General features: G+C 41.3%; 1 protein-coding gene across 3 annotated transcripts; it reads right to left on the reverse strand.

Moving 5' to 3' along the window:
* Positions 1-1,152: 1,152 nt before the first annotated feature.
* Positions 1,153-26,482, reverse strand: LOC139548943 (zinc finger and BTB domain-containing protein 44-like). 3 transcript variants are annotated; one of them, XM_071358918.1, is made up of 6 exons: positions 25,326-26,476; positions 22,389-23,440; positions 21,178-21,262; positions 13,043-13,194; positions 5,578-5,878; positions 1,153-4,633 (listed from the first exon to the last, which is right to left on the reverse strand). In XM_071358918.1, exons 2-6 carry the CDS (start codon positions 23,422-23,424, stop codon positions 4,339-4,341), a joined length of 1,869 nt encoding a protein of 622 aa, XP_071215019.1. In that variant the 5' UTR covers positions 23,425-23,440; positions 25,326-26,476; the 3' UTR covers positions 1,153-4,338. The 3 variants fall into 3 exon arrangements, with proteins under 3 accessions (XP_071215019.1, XP_071215021.1, XP_071215020.1); XM_071358919.1 differs by having other exon boundaries at positions 4,457-4,633; positions 5,795-5,878; positions 25,326-26,482; XM_071358920.1 differs by lacking the exons at positions 21,178-21,262; positions 22,389-23,440 and having other exon boundaries at positions 25,326-26,467.
* Positions 26,483-27,275: the final 793 nt, after the last annotated feature.

Here is a 27,275-nt window from a genome sequence, read left to right on the forward strand (position 1 = left end):
CAAAGTCAGAGCTAGTAAGGGGGGAAAAAGTCAAACCGATAGAAAGGGTATCAATTACAAGAACCTGGGTTTCTTAATAAATGATTGTCTCACCTTTCAACCCAGCATAGAAGGCCTTGTGAAAAAGCTTAGGCTCAAGTTGGTATTTCGAAAAATAAGTCATGTTTTTCTTTTGAGGCGAGAAAGAGTCAAGTGCGAGTGTTAGTTCACGAAAGGCTTATTTTGTGTATATATTTTTTTACAAGAGAAATATGTTTCTAATAAGGACATTATTTGTGATAAATGTTATATTGGATCTCCGATGATCCAGAGTTTTCCTTTCCTTGAGTCTAAAAAGTAATAAAAGCTGTAATTCTTAGAGCTAGTTTATAGGGTAATCCATCTACGGTAATGACTTTGATAACATAAGCTTCACTGATGCTGGCCTAATTCCTCTATATTTGAAGACCAATTTGGAGTCACAAACAAAGAGACACTGAATTATACGCAGGTGGTTGGGATCATCTCACATATATCATAAATCTCCATTAATGGTCCAGACCTCACTCTATGGGCTTTCACTATTTAAAGTAAACACACTTTCACAGAAGGTTATCTTTTGTATCGTTGTTTTCCACATTTTAATCAAAACATGCATCAGTAATTACAGAGATTTGGACAGAACTGTAGGGAGAAGTCTGGATCTGAGGGGCGTGTAGTTATTTTACAACACATGCTAAACCCTATTAATTAAAACAGTGCATGTTTTTTTCACTTTCATTTACCAACCACATAATGCATCTTAGAATTGTCTTAGACTTTAAGTATATAATAGATAAATGCCATGAAAAAAAAATGTACATGCCAATTAATCAGAATAATCAAGAACAAGTATATTTGATTAACTTAATCTGTTGCCTACAGTGCGTTTCATAGCAATAGGCTGTAGTCAACAGGGTTATGAGCAGGGAAAACAAACACCATCATTAGGCAAGTGTGAAAGCATAATGATTCAGAATTGTGTTTTTGAGGTTTGTGGGTTTTATTGTTTTGGCATATAGCTAAGAAAAATCATTTATAGGCATGTGCTCCAGTCAGAAGACTGTGTAGGTGATGTATACCAGATACGTTGTCCTGTCATCTCCGCAAAAATAAATAACTTGGCCAAGGGGGTGGGAATCGATGCAAGTTTTTATTTACATTTGAGTTGTTTTTTGTACTGTATAAAACACCCCTCTTCACAATATAACTAGGAAAAAACACATCAGAATTGGGAACATCCATTAACTGTATAGCAGTAGAAAGTGGTTTCATCAGTTTAGAACAGCTCATCTTGGAAATGATCTGGAAAAGTTAAAAACATTCAACACTGTCTAAGTAAATACTTGCTTTTGAAACCACAAACATTGTTGCTCTTGCACCATGTGTGAATTGCAATATGGGGATGTTTAAAACCATTAAATGAAAGTCAAATACATATTTTTCAATCATCCAAACTAAGTTGGACATTAATCTACATCATAAAGAAAACAAACACATATATATATATACATACATACATACATACACACACACACATGTGTTTGCAGACAATCAAAGTGAACACAAAAAGGCCCACACTCCTTAACCATTTTGTTTTATTCACATTTAAACGAGAATATCCAAAAGATGGCATATTCATAAAACAGCAAACATATCCAAAAAAAGTCACAAAAATATATCATGTATAACTAAGAGCTACCGGTTTTTCATATTTTCAACAAACAATATGAACCAGGAAATGTATATAGGTATACGTTAAAAAGGCATATGTAATCAATACAAGTTTTAAACATTGCACAAAAGAGAAGCTACATCTGGGGAACAAAGAAAAGACATGCTAATATCTGTAAAAACTTTTGATGGAGTAAAATCAAGAACAAAAAGCTGAAATGTGCTGAGGTCTAATGCCTCAACTAGACCTTATTGAATAGGAAACAGAAGAAAGCACGTTATCAGATTCACAGGCCTTTTAAATGGACACGCATTTCACAATCCTAGGAGAAATGTAAAAATACAAAATTTTAAAATATCAAAATTTAAGCTTTGTTCACGATTTTCACAGATTGGAGTGGATTCTCACTTATTTTTCTTCAGTTAATTTGTCACATTGTAAGTACACAACAACACAAAAACAGTACATTCTTTTCTTTCATTATTCAGACAAAATATAAACAGCTTGTCCATTTATTGCACACATTAGGTTCACAAAAAATATTTGGGCACTTTAAGTTAACAAAACAGCAGCATTTCTTTATTAAAAAGGTATATGAACACACAGAAACAAACACAGGCAAAACACAAGCTTACTTAAGCGCTAAAATGCTCAAACGTGAGAAAAAAAGAAAATGTCTCAAGATTTTAAATTGTGCAGGTTGAATCTATGCAAGGGCCAATATAAGGCTATAGTTTCTCCAACGCACAGTATGATAGTGTCTATCAGAACGAAAATGACATTTCCTGTTTCAATAGCATGGGGAAACCAAGCATGATTAGCTCATTACTTTATAATGTCAACAGCAACGATAGATTCAAATGGTAGATACGTCAACCCCAAAGGGATCGGGAACATTTGGTGCAATAGAAGAGCTTGATTGTTACCCAGACATAGGGTAGTTAGGCTAAATGCCTCATCTTTTAGGAACGGTTGATTGGATGGCACGATACATAATCATAAAACAAATCTCTGAGCACCCATTCTATGATAGTAAAACAAACTATGATGTTACTTCTCTGAACCCAAGATAACAGATTCAACATGTTAATTGTCATCAAATTCTTATTTTCCTGGTAATATTTTTAGGATCTACTACTCCAATCTCAAATTCCAGAAATTCCTGGTTGAGATGTCAAGAATTCAATACCAACAAATGTTAAGAGTTTCTAATCTAATTTGCAAGTCCTTTAGTTTTTTTGCAGGACTACCAAGATTAAGTGAATTGATAAGGACTACACTTAAAGGCATGGAACACAATGAAAAAAGAAATAACAGTAGCATTTAAATCAATGGAGTATCACCACCTTATTATAAAGGCATGGTGATATGCAACTGACTAGTGATAGCTCAATGTAACAGGTGTCCAAGCTAGGGCAAGATTTCTGTTGAAAATTTAACCTGTACTTGAAACTGGAAAATTGCAAGGTGAACCTAGAACACCATGAAGACTAAAATACCTATCGATCACACTTCATGATACAAAGCAATGTCATGTTTGCCATGTTATTGAAGACCTCTCCTGGCTCCATATACATTGAATTACACAACTCAACTCACAGTAAAAGCAAGGCACCCAGCTACAAATTCTAATGTGCTGACCACTTGATTAGTACAACGTTAGTCCGAAGAATGCCACCCACAGTCAAGACACTAGCTTCTGAAATGTCATGTCCAAAGTAAACAGTCAGTGTAAATTTACCAACACATTCTCCACCAAATGCAACATGGTCTCACTATAATATGTCAAAATAGTGACACTAAAGTATAGTAGTTATGTCACCAAAGCTGACATATTAGTAATACGTCACTTACTGATATATTACTTCTACGTGACGGTGGTGACAATTGTTTTTGACATTTAACAAATTGTAGTTATAGTGACACTCGTTTTTTGTCACACAGCTGACATATTACAAATACCTCAGTATAGACTTCCACCACACAATAAATGTTAGGGACAAGTATTAATGAAATAGGTCTGACAAATTTACTCCACTTCAACTTCACATTTGAACTTAGCCTAGCTGTTCCAGATATCGGAAAGGGCAGCCGCTGCAGTGCGTCTCTCTTGATGGTTTAACGACTGACTTCGCGTATGAAATAAAATACTATAATGCCATGCCTTTGAGGGTCTAAGCCACCAGTAGATACCTACATTAACACCCAATACAAGTCAAGTGTAGTAGCTACAGTTCATTTCATAACGAAAGTGACAGACAAAGAGCTCTACGACGCAATTTTACGTTCAAACTTTTTTTTGTGAAAAGGTTTAAAATGTACTGTGCTCCTACTCACAAAGGAATGCATACACACCTCTGACATAGTTCACGACAAAATCCAATGTAGCATTCGATTATCAAACAATATTTAGTAACACTAAGTTTGCCCAAAGCGACGGCACTCAAGAAGTAAGACGGCGTCTATCATATGAACTTTCATTATGCAAAAACAATAATCCAATAAGGAAAGAAACTACTTGTCACTGTTAGCAAAGTTAAGACCTCCAATTCTAGAGGTGAATGTTAAGAGGGGCAATCTCAGGCACTTTCCAAAGTCAGGGTTTTGGATTGGAAGGGGGGGCGAGGGGGACAATTAGGTGACGGTCACTCAATCGAAATGGAAGCCAGCTCTTTGATATGGGTGTTCTCCTCCTCAGAGCCATCCGGGGAGCTGCTACTGCCGTTTGTCTTTGACTCCTCCGACACCTTTTCGTCCTTCAGGGATAAGGGGTCCAGGGGGAAGGTGCTGCTCTCGCAATTCTGGGTGGAGGAGACCTGGGAGATGACCGCCATCTGGACAGACGAGTTGTTGCCTTCGAAGCCGTGCGCCACCAGCTCGTACTGCCCCAGAGTCTCCTCCTCCTGCACTTGGCTCAGGTAGTCGGGCATGAGGAAATCACTGGGACCACGTGGAGACATAACAGACGAGAAAAGGCTGTTGATAAAAGTGTCTCTAAACCTCCTATATAAAGTAGACTACACAGTAAATATGGTGTAAGTTTAAAGCAATTTGAAAAACGGATGGAAATCGGCCCATTTTCTTGAAAAATAATACGGTGACAGATATTTTATGTGAGGGCTGTGTGAGGCCTGTGATCTGTTTTTTGAGAATTAAACTGGATTGCCAAAGAATTTTCCATACAGTGTTATGATCTCAGGCGTAGACATACTATACTATAACATTTTAAAAAGTCAGTGGCCCATTTGAGCCCTAAAAAACCTGTGAGGGCTTGAGTTGATTAAGAAGTGGAAAAGTCTAGAATATATGAGTCCATGTCTGCTTTACGTAGAAGTACTTTAAGTTCTATGAGCAATACATTTGAATGAAAGCCATTAAACGGAGTGAAATTCCTATATGGAAAAGCAAAATGCATTCTGACAGAAATAGGTTATGTAATTTATCCAAATTGTTGCAAGCAAGACGAAAAGATTTAAAGACGCATCATTTGATACTGTATGTTTCTCAAAGGCTAGCAACTAAGATAACAGCATGGAATGGTTCAATTAAGAAATTGGACAACAAAATACACAATAGTAACTAATGTAATAGTCTATTCTACATTAAATATATATATATCCCACTATATAGGGATGAGGAAAGTGGCCAAAGACTGCTTTGAACCACATATTCAGCATGACTGAGATGTGTTGTACTGTAAGTTTTACGGTATGCTTAGTGTGCAACAGTTAGTTGGGCCTGTGTAATGAACCAATTCTGAAAAGCTTGAAGTAGTATTTCTCCCTGAACACGGCCACTATGGGAGATTTATTTGTATTTTTTGCCTATTTCCTGTGTTACGTTAAGCTGAGAAAATGAAGGGACGACACCCCAGGACTCCTCACCTGCTTTGGAAGTAGTTTGCTAGTTCAGATGCCTCATGGTTCAGACTCCGCAGGTGTACAATTAAATTGCCAGAGTTGGTAAACATGGCGCCGCACGTTTTGCACTCGTAAATCCGGGGCTTGCGGATTATGTGGCGGGACACCCTCATGTGGTGCTTGTATTCGCCGAAGGACGTGAATGTGGCACTACAAATCTGGCACCGGAAACAGCGTTTACCTTCGTGCTTCAGCCGGTGCATCTTCAGGGAGTAGGCCCGTGTGAACTTTTTCCCACAGCGATCACACTGGAAGGGCTTAATACCTGTTGAGAAAGGGATGAACAAAAGAGAAAGATTACTTCTGTTGCACATTAGAATCACTACAATAGATTAACTATGTATTCTGCATTATGACATTGATTTTTAGAACTGTTAATGTTAAAACTATCACAAAACCAAAAAAAGATGTTGGTGTTAAAAATGTATCACAAAAAAGTAAAATGTGAGTGTTAAAAATAGGTGTATAAAATTTGTCAGCGTAATAGCTACAGAAATGGGTAGAAATCATCATTGCATGGCCTACAGTATAGTATGCATGCACACTAAAGAAACTGTTTTTTATTTATTTTTATTTCACCTTAATTTAACCAGGTAGGCCAGTTGAGAACAAGTTCTCATTTACAACTGCGACCTGGCCAAGATAAAGCAAAGCAGTGCAACAAAAAAACAACAGAGTTACACATAAACAAACGTACAGTCAATAACAAAATAGAAAAGTCTATGTACAGTGTGTGCAAATGTAGAAGATTAGGGAGGTAGGGCAATAAATAGGCCATAGAGGCGAAATAACTACAATTTAGCAAATTAACACTGGAGTGATAGACGTGCAAGTAGAGATACAGAGGGGCAAAATAACAAAAAGATAAATAACAATATGGGGATGAGGTAGTTGGATGTGCTATTTACAGATTGGCTGTGTACAGGTACAGTGATCGGTAAGCTGCTCTGACAGCTGATGCTTAAAGTTAGAGAGGGAGATAAGTCTCCACCTTCAGTGATTTTTGCAATTCGTTCCAGTTATTGGCAGCAGAGAACTGGAAGGAAAGGCGGCCAAAGGAAGTGTTGGCTTTGGGGATGACCAGTGAAATATACCTGCTGGAGCGCGTGCTACAGGTGGGTGTTGCTATGGTGACCAGTGAGCTGAGATAAGGTGGGGCTTTACCTAGCAAAGACTTATAGATTACCTGGATCCAATGGGTTTGGCGACGAATATGAAGCGAGGGCCAGCCAACGAGAGCACACAGGTCGCTGTGGTGGGTAGTATATGGGAGTTTGGTGACAAAACGGATGGCACGGTGATAGACTACATCCAGTTTGCTGAGTAGAGTGTTGGAGGATATTTTGTAAATGACATCGCCAAAGTCAAGGATTGGTAGGATAGTCAGTTTTACGAGGGTAAGTTGGCAGCATGATTGAAAGAGGCTTTGTTGCGAAATAGGAAGCCGATTCTAGATTTGATTTTGGATTGGAGATGCTAAATGTGAGTCTGGAAGGAGAGTTTACAGTCTAACCAGACACCTAGGTATATGTAGTTGTCCACATATTTTAAGTCAAAACCTTCCAGAGTAGTGATGCTAGTCGGGCGGGCGGGTGCAGGCAGCAATTGGTTGAAGAGCATGCATTTAGTTTTACTAGCATTTAAAAGCAGGTGGAGGCCACAGAAGGAGTGTTGTATGGCATTTTTATTTACTTTTACCTTTATTTAACTAGGCAAGTCAGTTAAGACCTAATTCTTACAAGTTCAACGCTCTAACCACTAGGCTACCTGCCGCCCCCATTGAAGCTCGTTTGGAGGTTTGTTTACCTCTCTCGGGTAGGGGGCAGTATTTTGAATTTTGGATGAATGAGGTACCCAATGTAAACTACCTGTTACTCAGGCCCAGAAGCTAGGATATGCATATGCATGGTAGTATTGGATAGAAAACACTCTAAAATTTCCAAAACTGTTAAAATAATGTCTGTGTGTATAACAGAACTGATATGCCAGGCGAAAACCTGAGGAAAGGCCATCCAGGAAGTGGCATTCTTTTGAATTGAGTGTTTTTCCATTGAAAGCCTGTCCTCCATATAAATGGATGGGACCTAGATTGCAGTTCCTATGGCTTCCACTAGATGTCAACAGTCTTTAGACATTGTTTCAGGCTTTTATTCTGAAAAATTAGTAATAATGACAATTTTCTGAGTGGTCAGTCGAACGAACCAGAGCTTTTTGCGCGCGCGACTGGGAGTGTGCCCTCCGTTCTTTTTCCTTTGTATTGAATACGCTATTGTCCGGTTGAAATATTATCGATTATAAAGACAATAGACAACCGGAGGATTAATAAAAAACATTGTTTGACAAACTTTACGAGTACTATTTGGATCTATTCGTCTGCCTGTTGTGACCGCCTTTGAGCCAGTGGATTACTGGAAAAAAACACACCAACAAAACTGAGTTTTTGGGATATAAAGAGTGACTTTATCGATCATTGATATATACAGAGAAAAGAGTTGGCCCGAGAATTGAACCCTGTGGCACACCCATAGAGACTGCCAAGGGTCCGGACAACAGGCCCTCCGATTTGACACACTGAACACTATCTGAGAAGTAGTTGGTGAACCAGGCGAGGCAGTCATTTGAGAAACCAAGGCTGTTGAGTCTGCCGATAAGAATGCGGTGATTGACAGAGTCGAACGCCTTGGCCAGGTCGATGAAGACGGCTGCACAGTACTGTCTTTTATCGATGGCGGTTATGATATCGTTTATGACCTTGAGCGTGGCTGAGGTGCACCCATGACCAGCTCGGAAACCAGATTGCATAGTGGAGAAGGAACGGTGGGATTTGAAATGGTTGGTGATCTGTTTGTTAACTTCTTATGGGCAGGTGGGACGGTAGCGTTTCAATATCCGGTGAAATTGCAGAGCGTGAAATTCAAACTACAGAATTATAAATATTTAACTTTCATAAAATCACAAGTGTAATACATCAAAATAAAGCTGAACTTCTTGTTAATCCAGTCGCGGTGTCAGATTTCAAAAAGGCTTTACGGCGAAAGCACACCATGCGATTATTTTAGGACAACGCCCGCATACAAAAGCAAGAAAAACATATTTCAACCAGGCAGGTGCGCCACGAAAGTCAGAAATAGTGATATAATAAATGCCATACCTTTGATGATCTTCTTCTGTTGGCACTCCAAAAGGTCCCAGATACATCACAAATGGTCCTTTTACTCAATAATGTCCTTCTTTATATCCATAAAAACGGTTTAGCTGGCGCGCTTCAGTCAATAATCCACCCAGTTTCCCTCCATCAAAATGCATACAAAATGAATCCCAAACATTACTAATAACATTACTTTCCAAACAAGTCAAACAACGTTTATAAACCTTAGGTACCCTAATACGTAAATAAATGATCAAATTTAAGACGGAGAATCGTTGTCTTTACCGGAGAAAAATACCAAAGAACGCGCTCTCTTCCACGCACTTGGAAACACTACAGCCAAAATGGGAGCCACCTAGAAAAACAAAAATGTCTGGCTAATTTTTCCAAAAACCAGCCTGAAACTCTTTCTAAAGACCATTGACATCTAGTGGGAGCCCTATGAACTACAATCTGGGAGGATTTCGCCTTATAAACAAAGTGACAGCCATTGAAAACAGTGGTAGGCTGAATTTGTTTTGTTTTTTCGGGATGGTTTGTCCTAGGGGTTTCACCTGCCATATCAGTTCTGTTATACTCAGACATCATTTTAACAGTTTTAGAAACTTTAGAGTTCTTTCTATCCAAATCTACCAATTATATGCATATCCTAGGTTCTGGGCCTGATTAACAGGCAGTTTACTTTGGGCACGCTTTTCATCCGGACGTGAAAATACTGCCCCCTACCCAATAGAGGTTAACTTGGCTTTCAAAGATTTTAGAAAGGCAGGGCAGGATGGATATAGGTCTATAACAGATTGGTTCTAAAGTGTCTCCCCCTTCGAAGAGGGAGGGATGACCGCGGCAGCTTTCCAATCTTTGGGGATCTCCGACGACACGAAAGAGAGGTTGAACAGGCCAGTAATAGGGGTTGCAACAATTTCGGCAGATCATTTTAGAAAGAGAGGGTCCAGATTGTCTAGCCCAGCTGATTTGTAGGGATCCAGATTTTGCAACTCTTTCAGAACATCAGCTGTCTGTTGTGACAAAAGCATCCAGTTTCCAATGTCACACATGGTTCATTGACACACACGGGTCGCAACAACCATTTCTGTGCCGAACGGACCAGGGGAACAATATGAAGGGAGATTGACTTGGCACACGAGTCATTATTTCCATAGAACTCAGTGGCCATGGAATACAACAAAAAGAGCTTCCGTTGACTCAGTTATTTATGGCCCTCGTAAACATGCCACGACTAAGATTAAGCCTGACTTTTTTCAATGAGAAATATAAAAATACATCAACGGCTCTTTTTTCTTTTTTCTTTATACGTTTACGAGAATTTCCAATGAAGCCCATTGCGTAGAGCCAGAGAAGGTTAATTTAAGCAGACGTGAACTGCATTACTTTTAACTGCATTCACCACTACAGATCGATCTTAAACGACCCTGAAGAAAAAGATTTGAGCTCCATGAAGTATTTTCAACCAGATCGTCAGCCCTACTCTACGGTATACTTGACTGGCCAGTTTAGAATAATAATACCACATAGGAGCTAGAGTAGTGAAAAACCTCTGGATACAGCTACAGGGCTGCAGGGCAGAGAGCACCCCCCCTCTTGCTTTGATGGAATACTCCACTATATATTTCATAATTGGATCTAGTAGATGTGTGTGTTGGATGGGGGATAAAACCCTGATGAATACCTTGGTGGTCTTCTTGATGAATGTGAGCAGTGTGTGTCTGATGTTTGGAGTACCAGGAGACAATTATCCCATTATTTGTTGGGACACAATATGGAGTCCTTGCCTGCGGCCTATAGTTAGTTACTTTCCACATGCTGCAACTGTGCATGGCTGCACAAATGTGACTGTTCACATGCAAGACTGATTACTTTTGGACAACTTCATACTTCAAGCTTATAGGAGACATTAAATGGGACAGTACACTCCAAAAATCAAACTTGTTGTATCAAGGGCTGGAAACGTTGAAACAACAACACTCGATCTCATTGAACGTAGCACTGCTCGTTTGTGAAGGTTAACTTTTACTGCCTCAGAAACCCGGATCCGGGAGCACCCCCCACCCCCCACACACTGATTAGCATAGATAGCATAGCTTCAGAAGTAGATAGTAGCATCTAAATATCATTAAATCACAAGTCCAAGACACCAGATGAAAGATACAGATCTTGTGAATAAAGCCACCATTTCAGATTTTTAAAATGTTTTACAGGGAAGACAAAATATGTAAATCTATTAGCTAAACACGTTAGCAAAATACACCACTATTCTAACTCCATCAGTTTCTTACTCCTTCAGGTGCTATCACCAATTCGGCTCAACTAAGATATTGATAGCCAATAACCTATAAAAAAAACCATCAGATGACAGTCTGATAACATATTCATGGTATAGGATAGTTTTTGTTAGAAAAAAGTGCATATTTCAGGTAGAAATCACAGTTTACAATTGCACCGACCATCACAAATCCACTAGAATTACTAGATAGAGCAACGTGTATGACCAATTTACTCATCATAAAACATTTCATAAGAATAGACAAAGCATAGCAATGGAAAGACCCAGATCTTGTGATTCCAGACAATATTTCAGATTTTCTAAGCGTTTTACAGCGAAAACACAATAAATCGATAAGTTAGCATACTACATGTGAAAACGTTACCAGAGCATCGATTCCAGCCAAAGAGCGCTATAACGTAATCACCGCCAAAAGATATTAATTTTTTCACTAACCTTCTCAGAATTCTTCCGATGACACTCCTGTAACATCATTTTACAACATACATATACAGTTTGTTCGAAAAGGTGCATATTTAGCCATACAAAACCGTGGTTACACAATGAAAATACTAGGAAATCAAGCCTCAATATGTCTGACGTCATCTATCAGAGTGATCTAGTTTAATTAAAAGCTAATCATATACTTGACTAAAAAATACAGGGTTGACAGGAATCGAAAGACAAATTAGTTCTTAATGCAACCGCTGATTTACATTTTTAAAATTATCCTTACTTTTCAATACAGGGTTGGCCAAGTGAAGCTATACAAAACAAAATGGCGAAAAATGCGTTTAAAATATTTCGACAGAAACACGGTTTATCATATTAAATATTGCTTACTTTGAGCTGATCTTCCATCATATTCTTGGGCAATGTATCCTTTCTATGTTATAAACGTCTTTTGGTCGATAGATGTCCTCTGTCCTTCGAAATGTCCACTAACAACGACCGAGACCGCGAAACGTTCCCAAAGCTAGAAAGTGCACGACAAATAAATTCCTCAGAATCGCACTAAACGGATATAAATTGCTATAAAACGTTTCAAATTAACTACATTATGATGTTTTTAACAACTATAACGACTGAAAACATGACCGGAGAAATATAGCTGGTTAGAAAACGATTTGGAACGAGACAGGTCCGATGGCCTTCACGCTTGAGGCGCACGTTGAGAAAGAGGGGTCTCTGTACATTTTTGTCATTTATAATGGCTGTGAACGTCCCATCGAGTTCATTGAAAACGTGATGACGTACAGACACCCAGAGGAAGACGTAGGTAGTGTCGGTTTCTTCATAGCATTCACTGTGGCCTTATAAACAGACCCCAGATCAGAGGTAAAAATTTCTGAAATCTGAACCCTGTCATGAAAAGTGCTGTAAAAATTGTTCTGTACCACTCAGAGACAAAATTTCAACTCCTATAGAAACTATAGACTGTTTTCTATCCAATAATAACAATAATATGCATATTGTACGATCAAGAATTTAGCACGAGGCAGTTTAATTTGGAAATGTAAAAAAAAAAATAATGCTAACAGCTCCCCCTATTGACAAAAGGTTATGAGTCAAGTTGAAATTAGTGTCGATATTTGGTTGCCATTTCCTGTTATAATGTTCCACTGTCGTCAAGCATGAGTTTGGGCATGTGTGCGCTTGATGAGTGTGTTTTTCCGATGTCAACCGAGGCGGGAGACACTAAGCCTCAAGTGTTTCCAAAATCAATGTTCCCTGGAATGCCCTTCATCCTTATCCACAGTGTGCAAAGAGTCAAAACCATTAAATAGCCATTCATACCATTGATCTCCGGCTCCTATCATCGGGTGGATAGAGGACGCATGGAACTACTGTAGGGGGCTATGTAAATACGGTACAAGTCACATGAGCTACTTTCCAGATGAGTACCTATGACATAACAGATAAGACATAACAGGTCGCAGAGCAGTAGTTCGTCTCCACAGCCTTCTCCAACTGCATAGTGGATGTGTGGAAATACCTACCAGAGTGGATGAGCATATGTTGCTTCAAGTTCTGTATGCGGGTGAATCGGACGCCACACGTGGGGCACTGGAAAGGTCTGTCAGGCGCGTTAGTGCCAGGGCGGATGGAAGGGCTTATGTACAAGTGGTAAGGGTACTGGAGGCTTTCTAATCTGAAAAACAAGAAAGAGGATGTGGTGCTTCAGTGAGGTACACACAAATTTGGTAAAGCTTGTGGTGCCAGATCAAAACCTTCCTTAAGCTTCATCATAGAAACATCAAGACCCAAGGATTCCATACCAGCTGAAAGGCAAAATGGAACATCTTACATAAATGCAAGATTAGATTTAACAAAATAAAATCTAAAAGGTTATGAAACATTCCAAACGAGTGGGGTTGAAAGCCAGGGAAGGGGGATCCTGATATTTCCACTTACATTTAAAAAAATATAAATATACACACACAGTATCAGTCAAAAGTTTGGAAGAACATACTCATTCAAGGGTTTTTCTACTTAAAAAACTATTTTCTACATTGTAGAATAATAGCGAAGACACCAAAACAATTAAATAATGTAGTAACCAAAAATGTTAATTAAGAGTTAAATAAATCAAAATATATTTTATATTCTTCAAAGTAGCCACCCTTTGCCTTGATGTCAGCTTTGCACACTCTTGGCATTCTCTCAACCAGCTTCACATGGAATGCTTTTCCAACAGTCTTGAAGGCGTTCCCACATATGCTGAGCACTTGTTGGCTGCTTTTCCTTCACTCTGCGGTCCAACTCATCCCAAACCATCTCAATTGGGTTGAGGTCTGGTGATTGTGGAGGCCAGGTCATCTGATGCAGCACTCCATCCCTCTCCTTCTTGGTCAAATAGCCCTTACACAGCCTGGAGGTGTGTTTTGGGTCACAGTCCCACTAAGCGCAAACAAGATGGGATGGCGTATTGCTGCAGAATGCTGTGGTAGCCATGCTGGTGAAGTGTGCCTTAAATTCTAAATAAACTGACAGTGTCACCAGCAAAGCACTCCCACATCTCCTCCTCCATGCTTCATGGTGGGAACCACACATATACAGTGGGGAGAACAAGTATTTGATACACTGCCGATTTTGCAGGTTTTCCTACTTACAAAGCATGTAGAGGTCTGTAATTTTTATCACAGGTACACTTCAACTGTGAGAGACGGAATCTAAAACAAAAATCCAGAAAATCACATTGTATGATTTTTAAGTAATTAATTTGCATTTTATTGCATGACATAAGTATTTGATACATCAGAAAAGCAGAACTTAATATTTGGTACAGAAACCTTTGTTTGCAATTACAGAGATCATACGTTTCCTGTAGTTCTTGACCAGGTTTGCACACACTGCAGCAGGGATTTTGGCCCACTCCTCCATACAGACCTTCTCCAGATCCTTCAGGTTTCGGGGCTGTCGCTGGGCAATACGGACTTTCAGCTCCCTCCAAAGATTTTCTATTGGGTTCAGGTCTGGAGACTGGCTAGGCCACTCCAGGACCTTGAGATGCTTCTTACGGAGCCACTCCTTAGTTGCCCTGGCTGTGTGTTTCGGGTCGTTGTCATGCTGGAAGACCCAGCCACGACCTATCTTCAATGCTCTTACTGAGGGAAGGAGGTTGTTGGCCAAGATCTCGCGATGCATGGCCCCATCCATCCTCCCCTCAATACGGTGCAGTCATCCTGTCCCCTTTGCAGAAAAGCATCCCCAAAGAATGATGTTTCCACCTCCAAGCTTCACGGTTAGGATGGTGTTCTTGGGGTTGTACTAATCCTTCTTCTTCCTCCAAACACGGCGAGTGGAGTTTAGACCAAAAAGCTCTATTTTTGTCTCATCAGACCACATGACCTTCTCCAATTCCTCCTCTGGATCATCCAGATGGTCATTGGCAAACTTCAGACGGGCCTGGACATGCGCTGGCTTGAGCAGGGGGACCTTGCGTGCGCTGCAGGATTTTAATCCATGACGGCGTAGTGTGTTACTAATGGTTTTCTTTGAGACTGTGGTCCCAGCTCTCTTCAGGTCATTAACCAGGTCCTGCCGTGTAGTTCTGGGCTGATCCCTCACCTTCCTCATGATCATTGATGCCCCACGAGGTGAGATCTTGCATGGAGCCCCAGACCGAGGGTGATTGACCGTCATCTTGAACTTCTTCCATTTTCTAATAATTGCGCCAACAGTTGTTGCCTTCTCACCAAGCTGCTTACCTATTGTCCTGTAGCCCATCCCAGCCTTGTGCAGGTCTACAATTTTATCCCTGATGTCCTTACACAGCTCTCTGGTCTTGGCCATTGTGGAGAGGTTGGAGTCTGTTTGATTGAGTGGGTGGACAGGTGTCTTTTATACAGGTAACGAGTTCAAACAGGTGCAGTTAATACAGGTAATGAGTGGAGAACAGGAGGGCTTCTTAAAGAAAAACTAACAGGTCTGTGAGAGCCGGAATTCTTACTGGTTGGTAGGTGATCAAATACTTATGTCATGCAATAAAATGCGAATTAATTACTTAAAAATCATACAATGTGATTTTCTGGATTTTTGTTTTAAATTCCGTCTCTCACAGTTGAAGTGTACCTATGATAAAAATTACAGACCTCTACATGCTTTGTAAGTAGGAAAACCTGCAAAATCGGCAGTGTATCAAATACTTGTTCTCCCCACTGTAGATGGTTTTAGACCCCATCATAGCACTGAGACTGCACTTGTGAAGGTGGTAAATGACCTTTTAATGGCGTCAGACCGAGGCTCTGCATCTGTCCTCGTGCTACTAGACCTTAGTGCTGCCTTTGACACCATCAATCACCACATTCTTTTGGAGAGACTGGAAACCCAAATTGGTCTACACGGACAAGTTCTGGCCTGGTTTAGATCTTACCTGTCGGAAAGATATCAGTTTGTCTCTGTGAATGGTTTGTCCTCTGACAAATCAACTGTACATTTCGGTGTTCCACAAGGTTCCGTTTTAGAACCACTATTGTTTTCACTATATATTTTACCTCTTGGGGATGTTATTCGAAAACATAATGTTAACTTTCACTGCTATGCGGATGACACAGAGCTGTACATTTCAATGAAACATGGTGAAGCCCCAAAATTGCCCTCGCTAGAAGCCTGTGTTTCAGACATAAGGAAGTGGATGGCTGAAAACGTTCTACTTTTAAACTCGGACAAAACAGAGATGCTTGTTCTAGGTCCCAAGAAACAAAGAGATCTTCTGTTAAATCTGACAATTAATCTTGATGGTTGTAAAGTCGTCTCAAATAAAACTGTGAAGGACCTCGGCGTTACTCTTGACCCTGATCTCTCTTTTGACGAACATATCAAGACTGTTTCAAGGACAGCTTTTTTCCATCTACGTAACATTGCAAAAATCAGAAATTTTCTGTCCAAAAATGATGCAGAAAAATTTATCCATGCATTTGTTACTTCTAGGTTAGACTACTGCAATGCTCTACTTTCCGGCTACCCGGATAAGGCACTAAATAAACTTCAGTTAGTGCTAAATACGGCTGCTAGAATCCTGACTAGAACCAAGAAATTTGATCATATTACTCCAGTGCTAGCTTCCCTACACTGGCTTCCTGTTAAGGCAAGGGCTGATTTCAAGGTTTTACTGTTAACCTATAAAGCGTTACATGGGCTTGCTCCTACCTATCTTTCCGAGTTGGTCCTGCCGTACATACCTATACGTACGCTACGGTCACAAGACGCAGGCCTCCTAATTGTCCCTAGAATTTCTAAGCAAACAGCTGGAGGCAGGGCTTTCTCCTATAGATCTCATTTTTTATGGAACGGTCTGCCTACCCATGTGAGAGACGCAGACTCGGTCTCAACCTTTAAGTCTTTACTGAAGACTTATCTCTTCAGTAGGTCATATGATTGAGTGTAGTCTGGCCCAGGAGTGTGAAGGTGAACGGAAAGGCTCTGGAGCAACGAACCGCCCTTGCTGTCTCTGCCTGGCCGGTTCCCCTCTCTCTACTGGGATTCTCTGCCTCTAACCCTATTACAGGGGCTGAGTCACTGGCTTACTGGTGCTCTTTCATGCCGTCCCTGGGAGGGGTGCGTCACTTGAGTGGGTTGAGTTACTGACGTGATCTTCCTGTCTGGGTTGGCTCCCCCCCCTTGGTTTGTGCTGTGGTGGAGATCTTTGTGGGCTATACTCGGCCTTGTCTCAGGATTGTAAGTTGGTGGTTGAAGATATCCCTCTAGTGGTGTGGGGGCTGTGCTTTGGCAAAGTGGGTGGGGTTATATCCTTCCTGTTTGGCCCTGTCCGGGGGTTTCTTCTGATGGGGCCACAGTGTCTCCTGACCCCTCCTGTCTCAGCCTCCAGTATTTATGCTGCAGTAGTTTATGTGTCGGGGGGCTAGGGTCAGTTGGTTATACCTGGAGTACTTCTCCTATCTTATCCAGTGTCCTGTGTGAATTTAAGTATGCTCTCTCTAATTCTCTCGTTCTCTCTTTCTTTCTCTCTCTCTGAGAACCTGAGCCCTAGGACCATACGTCACGGCAAACCGGGCATGATGACTCCTTGCTGTCCCCAGTCCGCCTGGCCTTGCTGCTATTCCAGTTTCAGCTGTTCTGCCTGCGGTTATGCAACCCCTACCTGTCCCAGACCTGCTGTTTTCAACTCTTAATGATCGGCTATGAAAAGCCAACTGATATTTATTCCTGATTATTATTTGACCATGCTTGTCATTTATGAACATTTTGAAAATCTTGGCTCTCTCTAATTCTCTCCTTCTCTCTTTCTTTCTCTCTCTCGGAGGACCTGAGCCCTAGGACCATACGTCACGGCAAACCGGGCATGATGACTCCTTGCTGTCCCCAGTCCGCCTGGCCTTGCTGCTATTCCAGTTTCAGCTGTTCTGCCTGCGGTTATGCAACCCCTACCTGTCCCAGACCTGCTGTTTTCAACTCTTAATGATCGGCTATGAAAAGCCAACTGATATTTATTCCTGATTATTATTTGACCATGCTTGTCATTTATGAACATTTTGAAAATCTTGGCTCTCTCTAATTCTCTCTTTCTTTCTCTCTCTCGGAGGACCTGAGCCCTAGGACCATACGTCAGGACTACCGGGCATGATGACTCCTTGCTGTCCCCAGTCCGCCTGGCCTTGCTGCTATTCCAGTTTCAGCTGTTCTGCCTGCGGTTATGGAACCGCCACCTGTCCCAGACCTGCTATTTTCAACTCTTAATGATCGGCTATGAAAAGCCAACTGAAAATTATTCATGATTATTATTTGACCATGCTTGTCACTTATGAATATTTTGAACATCTTGGCATAGTTCTGTTATAATCTCCACCCGGCACAGCCAGAAGAGGACTGGCCACCCCTCATAGCCTGGTTCCTCTCTAGGTTTCTTCCTAGGTTTTGGCCTTTCTAGGGAGTTTTTCCTAGCCACCGTGCTTCTAAACCTGCATTGCTTGCTGTTTGGGGTTTTAGGCTGGGTTTCTGTACAGCACTTCGAGATATTAGCTGATGTACGAAGGGCTATATAAAATAAAATAAACTTGATCTGTTCACCTACTCTGCGTCTGGAACCAAAAATCTCAAATTTGACTCATCAGACCAAAGGACAGATTTCCACCGGTCTAATGTCCATGGCTCAAGTTTCTTGGCCCAAGCAAGTCTCCTCTTATTATTGGTGTCCTTTAGTAGTGGTTTATTTGCAGCAATTCAACCATGAAGGCCTGATTCACGCAGTCTCCTCTGAACAGTTGATGTTGAGATGTGTCTGTTACTTGAACTCTGTGAAGCATTTATTTGGGCTGCAATTTCTGAGGCTGCTAACTCTAATGAACTACCTCTCTGCAGCAGAAGTAACTCTGGCTCTTCCTTTCCTGTGGCGGTCCTCATGAGAGCCAGTTTCATCAAAGCGCTTGATGGTTTTTGCAACTGCATTTGAAGAAACTTTGAAAGTTCTTTATATTTTCCGTATTGACGGACCTTCATGTCTTAAAGTAATGATGGACTGTCATTTCTCTTTGCTTATTTTAGCTGTTCTTGCCATAATATGGACTTGGTCTTTTACCAAATAGGGCTATCTTCTGTATACCACCCCTACCTTGTCACAACACAACGGATTGATTCAAATGCATTAAGGAAAGAAATGTCAGAAATTTACTTTTAACAAGGCACACCTGTTATTTGAAATGCATTCCAGGTGACTACCTCATGAAGCTGGTTGAGAGAATGCCAAGAGTGTACAAAGCTGTCATCAAGGCAAAGGGTAAGGACTTTGAATAATCTCAAATATAAAATATATTTTGATTTGTTTAACACTTTTTTGGTTACTTCATGACTCCATATGTGTTATTTCATAGTTTTGATGTCTTCACTACTATTCTACAATGTAGAAAAAAATCTAAATAAAGAAAAACCCTGGAATAAGTAGGTGTGTCCAAACTTACGAGTGGTACTGTGTATACAGTTGAAGTCGGAAGTTTACATACACCTTAGCCAAAAACATTTAAACTCCGTTTTTCACAATTCCTGACATTTAATCCTAGTAAAAATTCCCTGTCTTAGGTCAGTTAGGATCACCACTTTATTTTAAGAATGTCAAATGTCAGAATAATAGTAGAGTGATTTATTTCAGCTTTTATGTCTTTCATCACATTCCCAGTGGGTCAGAAGTTCACATACACTCAATTAGTATTTGGTTGCATTGCCTTTAAATTGTTTAACTTGGGTAAAACGTTTCAGATAGCCTTCCACAAGCTTTCCACAATAAGTTGGGTGAATTTTGGCCCATTCCTCCTGACAGAGCTGGTGTAACTGAGTCAGGTTTGTAGGCCTTCTTGCTCGCACACGCTTTTTCAGTTCTGCCCACAAATGTTCAATGGGATTGAGGTCAGGGCTTTGTGATGGCCACTCCAATACCTTGACTTTGTTGTCCTTAAGCCATTTTGCCAGAACTTTGGAAGTATGCTTGAGGTCATTGTCCATTTGGAAGACCCATTTGCGACCAAGCTCTAACTTCCTGACTGATGTCTTGAGATGTTGCTTCAATATATCCACAAAATGTTCCTCCCTCATGATGCCATCTATTTTGTGAAGAGCACCAGTCCCTCCTGCAGCAAAGCACCCCCACAACATGATGCTGCCACCCCCGTGCTTCACGGTTGGGATGGTGTTCTTCGGCTTGCAAGCATCCCCCTTTTTCCTCCAAACATAACGATGGTCATTATGGCCAAACAGTTCTATTTTTGTTTCATCAGACCAGAGGACATTTCTCCAAAAAGTACGATCTTTGTCCCCATGTGCAGTTGCAAACCGTAGTCTGGCTTTTTTATGGTGGTTTTGGAGCAGTGGCTTCTTCCTTGCTGAGCGGCCTTTCAGGTTATGTCGATATAGGACTCGTTTTACTGTGGATATAGATACTTTTGTACCCGTTTCCTCCAGCATCTTCACAAGGTCTTCTGCTGTTGTTCTGGGATTGATTTGCACTTTTTGCACCAAAGTACATTCATCTCTAGGAGACAGAACAAGTCTCCTTCCTGAGCGGTGTGACGGTTGCGTGGTCCCATGGTGTTTATACTTGTGTACTATTGTTTGTACAGATGAACGTGGTACCTTCAGGCGTTTGGAAATTGCTCCCAAGGATGAACCAGACTTGTGGAGGTCTACAATTTTTTTTTCTGAGGTCTTGGCTGATTTCTTTTGATTTTCCCATGATGTCAAGCAAAGAGGCACTGAGTTTGAAGGTAGGCCTTGAAATACATCCACAGGTACACCTCCAATTGACTCAAATGATGTCAACTAGCCTATCAGAAGCTTCTAAAGCCAGGACATAATTTTCTGGAATTTTCCAAGCTGTTTAAAGGCACAGTCAACTTAGTGTATGTAAACTTCTGACCCACTTGAATTATGATACAGTGAATTATAAGTGAAATAATCTGTCTGTAAACAATTGCTGCAACAAGTACTTGTGTCATGCAAAAAGTAGATGTCCTAACCGACTTGCCAAAACTATAGTTTGTTAACAAGAAATTTGTGGAGTGGTTGAAAAATGAGTTTTAATGACTCCAACCTAAGTGTATGTAAACTTCCGACTTCAACTGTATATATCCATCTTCTTTTTCCGTACCATCCGTTCTACTAAGGCTTCAACCAATCATATTGTTACCTTTCATCATCCTCAGCATGACCTCCAGCATTGGATGTACTTTGCATTGAGGGCAACCCTTCTGTGATTCCCTCATCTATCGAACCTATGCCAAAACAAAGAAGAAATATAATTTCCCCCAGTTACTAGCTCTTTCTCAGTCTGATTTCCATAAGACATGGTTCGGGATAGAACCCATACACAGATCTAATGCAAAGAATGAATAACTTTAAAGTGGCAATCCGCAGTTGAAGCAATAAAGTGTCCTTCCCACCACTGTTTGGGAAAACAGTTGAGTAATGGGGCTGGAGAAATGTAGCCACTCAAATTCATAGACAGCGCTATCGATCCAAGGATTGACCATCCATTATGTTTTTTTTTGACCATCCAAATTATAGTTTTGAGGCTATTTTTATTTTATTTTTTTATTTCACCTTTATTTAACCAGGTAGGCTAGTTGAGAACAAGTTCTCATTTGCAACTGCGACCTGGCCAAGATAAAGCATAGCAGTGTGAACAGACAACACAGAGTTACACATGGAGTAAACAATAAACAAGTCAATAACATGGTAGAAAAAAAAGAGAATCTATATACAATGTGTGCAAAAGGCATGAGGTAGGCAATAAATCGAATAATTACAATTTAGCAGATTAACACTGGAGTGATAAATCATCAGATGATCATGTGCAAGAAGTGATACTGGTGTGCAAAAGAGCAGAAAAGTAAATAAGTAAAAGCAGTACAGTGTTTGTTTATATTTAAGCCTACTTTGTTACTTTGATATTTTGGGTTCTGATTGGGTACGACAGTTGAACAAAGTTCATGAGGACTTTATAAGTTATATTCTTCAAGAATCAATGGGTAGGGATAAATATAATTAATTTCTAAAACAAAAACAGTATGTAGCAACTGCAAATTAGCCCATTAAATTGAGGGAAATTACACTCCCAAAAAGTGTAAAGAGGAAAAAAAGTTGGTGGTCTTGTATTGAGATAAGTCCACATCCTAGATCATCCATTATGTAGACCCAGCTACACGCCGCAATTCAAAACGAATGGAAAAGATATCCACACCAGACTATGTGGTTAGGCCTAGCTCTTCCATTAATTTGGGTGCGAAGCATTTAGCTAAAAACACACAACCGTAGGCGTGGGATGCGAACTCACTTTGACATAAGACTACTGTTGAGGTCTGAAAACATCTGAGTGTTGTCAGTTTGAGAGACCCATACCTATGGAGGACGACTGTGGGCTGATGAGGAGGTCCTCCTGGACCTGTTCGCTGCAGGGTACTGTCTGCTGGTCACTCAGGGAACTCTGGGAAGCGCTGACGGGCTGCGACGACGTCTCCTGGACCTCCTCGTCACTCAGCCTCTCCACCTTCACACGCACGTCCTCCTCAGGGCCTGCCAGCGACAGCGGCGCCTTAATGGAGCTTTCACAGGCCAGGAAGTCACTCAGCCGGCGGCTCACCTCCGAGGGCCCTGCCTGGTCCAGGCGGCATGGGCTCTCGGGAAGCTTGGGCTGCTTATCCGGGTGGAACCTCCGGTCGATACCGAAGGGGAACGTCCACGGGAAGGCCAGGGAAGAGTCCACTGGCTGGGTGGTGGTCTCCGAAAAGGAGGAGGGCGATGGGTTGGGCATCTGCGGCGAGGTGATCAGCGAGGTGCATTTGAGTGGGCTCCCTGGGGACATCATGATAAAGCTCTTACGTTTGCGTCGCGACTCGCGACACACAGGGATGTTCCTCTCCATCACGCTGCAGTCAGACGATACAGGTGACAGGCTGCTGTCCAATGGGGTCAAGGCGCAGTGGGAGGAAGCACTCTCGCCGAGAGCCGACTCCTGCGGTTTCTCCTGCCCCATGCTCCCGGCACTCCAGAGGATGCTGGACTTCATGAATTCTGAGCACGTGCTCGCCACAGCGAACATCTGCATGTAACTGGCAGCGGCTAAAACGTCGATGATGTTCTCCGTGCTGATGGAGAGGGTGGAGGTGTAGGCGTACTCCAGCAGAGGGGTGAAGCCGCTCACCGTGACATGGTGCAAGTCCAACACAAACTTATCCTCTTCATCAGGCCTGCCTACTAGTTTGGAGCGGAAGAACTCGCTGCAGCAGGCCAGCACCACCTTGTGCGCCAGAAACAACTTGTCCTGGACCCGGATGGTGACGTCGCAGAGGTGGCCCTCGTTGCGCAGGGCGTTTAGTTTTTCCAGCATCTCTTGACTGTGCGTGGGGGAACTGTGGGTAAAGGTTTTGACCCCCATCTTTGTCTTAGTGTACCTACAGGAAGAATGGAAAATTAGCCTAGAATGTTGGCCTACATTGGGCCTTTGCTATAACGTCAATGTAATGTTGTATTTCATTATTTTTTATGGATGTTAAACATTGTCTATACCAAACAAACAAAAACAACCTAAATATAAACCCAGTCATGGTATTAAAAAAGAAAATACCACATACTATAGTAAATCTACTCTGTCAGATGATAGGATTAGAGGAGCTCAGTTAAGCCTACGTAACCACACATAATGACAATTTAACAAATTAAGTGTTAACAGAGAACAGTCTGTATTGTCTGAGGGGACTTTAATTTGGCCTCACGACATTGTCTTAACAGGGTGGCGGAAGAAATGCCGAAACAAATGGCGATGAAGGAGTACAGAGCCAAGAGAAACATCCCTCTTGACATTTGGAAACCCACTGAAACTCAGATTGATTTCATCCCCAAAAATCCAACGTACAAATGTGCTACTAGCAGAAAATACATGTGGATGTTCAAATCCAGAGACAATGTATTTACAGCTCTTGCAATGGTTTCGAAAGATAAACAAATCTCAAAACAAACTTAACCTAACACCAAACAATCTGCATTTTATTTCTGCTACAAGTTTTTGTATTGTTGATGGTTGAGGACAACTGAAGTGCTGCTTACATTATCCTACATTCCAATGAAACCCTAGAGCCAAATTGTTCAAACAAATGATGTAATTGTGTAAAAGCATATCAAATGAACCTAAAGGTCCTGTTTGGTTTCTTCCAAGAAGTTACTATGAAAGAGACAGGGCAGTAAGAGCGTGGAAGAGAGAGGTAGACAGCGTGGAGGATAAAATACCAAGTTATGTAACAACAATCAAAGCAGATGCATCATGGTGAAATCCAAATTCATGTGGAGTCCACACTACAAGTGCAGCTGCCCCTCTCAGACATGTGGCTGCTCTGAGGCATGAGATTTTCCATCAAACAAAACACTCTCCTGAAGGGGCTCTCTTTGGGAGAGCTTGCCGTTCTCACTATGAAAAAAAAGGGAAAATACTCTCAGGCTGTTGGCCCAATAGAGGCAAAGCAAATTAGGCTTATGCCACTGATTTTAGCTGCAGTGGAGGAGTGTGGGTTGTTGTCCTTTCAAGATCATATTCTCTTGATTCTAAGTTTTGGCTAACCTAATCCAAAACCCGACTTGAACTTTCAAGAACTAGCCTTAAGTTTTTATAGGTGAAGGGTCCATAAATAGGCCTAGATAATTCACTGTAGAAACATAACAAATCGAAGTCTCAAGCTAAAAACCTATCGACGAGTAACTAGGCCTAATAGCCTGCATTATAAAATAAAACATTATTTCTAGAAGGTTATCCCTTCTTGAACAGCCTCCACTAACGTTATTGGGATTTCATCATCATACTGACGAAAATAACTTACTAAGTTACGTTAGCTGCTGCAATGAAGTTCTTAGTTCTTACTAATCAAATCAGGTGCGACACATAGCCAATAGAGCTCCTCCAAAATTGGGACAGGCATTATGTTTACAGGCGAAGGGGGCGTAGGCTCAACTGAACCTAGCTAGCATTTTCACTTGTAAACATTATCAGTGCTTTGCATACTGCAAGCAACAACAAGTTGCGATCTAGCTAGTTGGCTAGCTAACTACAAGCTAGTTAGCTAACAAAAGAAAGCTTTGTAAAAAGTCAAAACAAATAGCTAGTTAGCTGGTTATGAACAATTACAGAGGCTTGTACAAGCCACCAGCTAGCTAGTTACGTAAACTAGCCATCTGATGTAACGTTTACTTGACTGGCTAGTAAACTACAAATACACACCAAGCTTCCGCACCGTATAGCTAGCTAGCAGTGTTCAGCGATCTAGTTACTGACTATGCAACAAAATATACCTTCAGTCGATAGAACAATGTGTGATTCCGTATGTTGTTCGACTTGATCGGCCTCGGGTTGTGGAGTCAAATGAGGCCGATGTAAACACACCACAGCTGGGCGTGCAGCAGCCTAACTTGCAAGCTGTCTGGTTGTTATCCTTGCCTATTTAGCCCGTTCTTTGGAATTCCTTGGGAAGCATTCGGTGGCCAAAGACGGATACATTTGAGATTTTCATTAATACTTGGAGCTGTCGATAGCACAAGTTGTTTTTTAAAGGTTTACAAAATGTTTTTTTTTGCGTTTCGTTGAGATTCTTTTAGCTAGCCTCTGTGCGAATCCTTTTTGCACTTTATTCCTGTCCCATAATGCAACGCGCAACTCCAATTACAGTAGGCAACATCTGATTTGGTAAAGATCATGTCTGACGGCTCTCGAAAGCAATTTATGTAGCTAAATATGGTTGTTGTAATCACAGGGTGGAAAAGTGGCAGGTTATTTTCGAGCTGGGTTGAGCAGGCAGTGTGAAGTACCAACAAAGCACAGGCAATTTACCAACATTTAATAAATATAAGGCATGGTTAAATTCAGTTCAGAATGCACTTTTCCTCATTTCAGTTACAGTAGCGCTCATGAACACGTTTGAAACCAATACAAGTAAAGCATTTATTAATAGACCAAAAATGAGACACAGGACGTGATGCACCCTAGAAGGCAAGTGTCCATTTTCTTTAAACAGTTCTTCTCAAGCCTCAGTAGCCATGTGGTCTCACCAAATGTTGCTACATGCACTCGACAACCAGTGCTCCACCATGCCAGTCTAGACTGCTTCACTTCTTCTTCGGTGGGGTTTATCGGCGGTTGGCATCCAACGTTTGGTGCATGACCGTCACCTACTGTACTGGAGTGTGGGCCAGAGACTGAGAAACTAAATCCTACCTTCCAGCCCCGTTTATCTTAAAAATATATATTTGAGACTATATCTAATGACGTTCTACTCAAAATACTATTTAAACTAATTTCCTGTATCCCCTTCTCCCCCATACTAAATCTCGGCATCTCTTGTTCCCTCTGATACTGCCCACGCTGTAGCAATATATGCTCCGCAGTCTCTATTTCCTGGCAATAATCACACTTTCCTGTTGGATGCTTTCCTATCACATTTAAGGGCTTATTCAATTGGCTGTGTCCCACCCTTAATCTTGTAAAAATAGCCTCTCTTCTGTCCCTTCCTGCCCTCCCCTCCCTGACTTTCCTCTGTACTTGAAATAAATGCCTACCCTTAGTATCTCTATTCCACTGCTCCTGCCATCTCTGTACCATCACTGTCCATATCAGGCTTTTTGCCTCTGCCTTGCTCATTGAAACTACAACATCAACACTTCTAAGTGCTTGTTTAGCCAGTACATCAAATGCCTCATTCCCCTCCACCCCCACATAGGCTGAGACCCAAGTAAATCTTATCTGTATACCCATCTGTCTATTCCTGCCATGGGTTTGTAGCACCTCATAAAGCAGGTCTTGTCTGCTACGTGACCTAAAAGACTGGAGACTCATTAACACTGCACATGAATCAGAGAAAATAACTAATCTGTCTGGCTTGACTTCCTCCAGCCACTGCAAGGCCAACAGTATGGCCATCAGCTCTGCCGTTTATACAGCCAGATGATCTGTAATGTGTTTCCTGACTTCCACCCCACATTCCTACACTACAAATGCTGACCCAGTACATCCTGTCCTTGGATCTTTTGAACCATCTGTGTAAATGGCCACAAAATCCTGTTAAACAGTGTTCAGACGTCTATTAAACAAATCAGATGGATCAACACCCTCCCTATCTTTCTGTAGTCTCTCCAATCAGATGGATCAACACCCTCCCTATCGTTCTGTAGTCTCTCCAACACTTCTAGATGAACTACTGGAGGTGAGAGTAGCCATGGTGGATTTACAGGAATAGCTTCCATTGGACT

Source organism: Salvelinus alpinus, chromosome 22 (assembly GCF_045679555.1).
Source record: "Salvelinus alpinus chromosome 22, SLU_Salpinus.1, whole genome shotgun sequence".
Lineage (NCBI taxonomy): Eukaryota > Metazoa > Chordata > Actinopteri > Salmoniformes > Salmonidae > Salvelinus > Salvelinus alpinus.

Coding starts and splice junctions, on each gene's coding strand:
- LOC139548943 (XM_071358918.1), bottom strand. CDS start 23,424: ATGGGGGTCAAAACCTTTACCCACAGTTCCCCCACGCACAGTCAAGAG. Junction 21,263..22,388: donor CCCACAGTCGTCCTCCATAG/GTATGGGTCTCT, acceptor GTTTTGGCATAG/GTTCGATAGATGAGGGAATC. Junction 13,195..21,177: donor CATGCTGAGGATGATGAAAG/GTAACAATATGA, acceptor CTTGTTTTTCAG/ATTAGAAAGCCTCCAGTACC.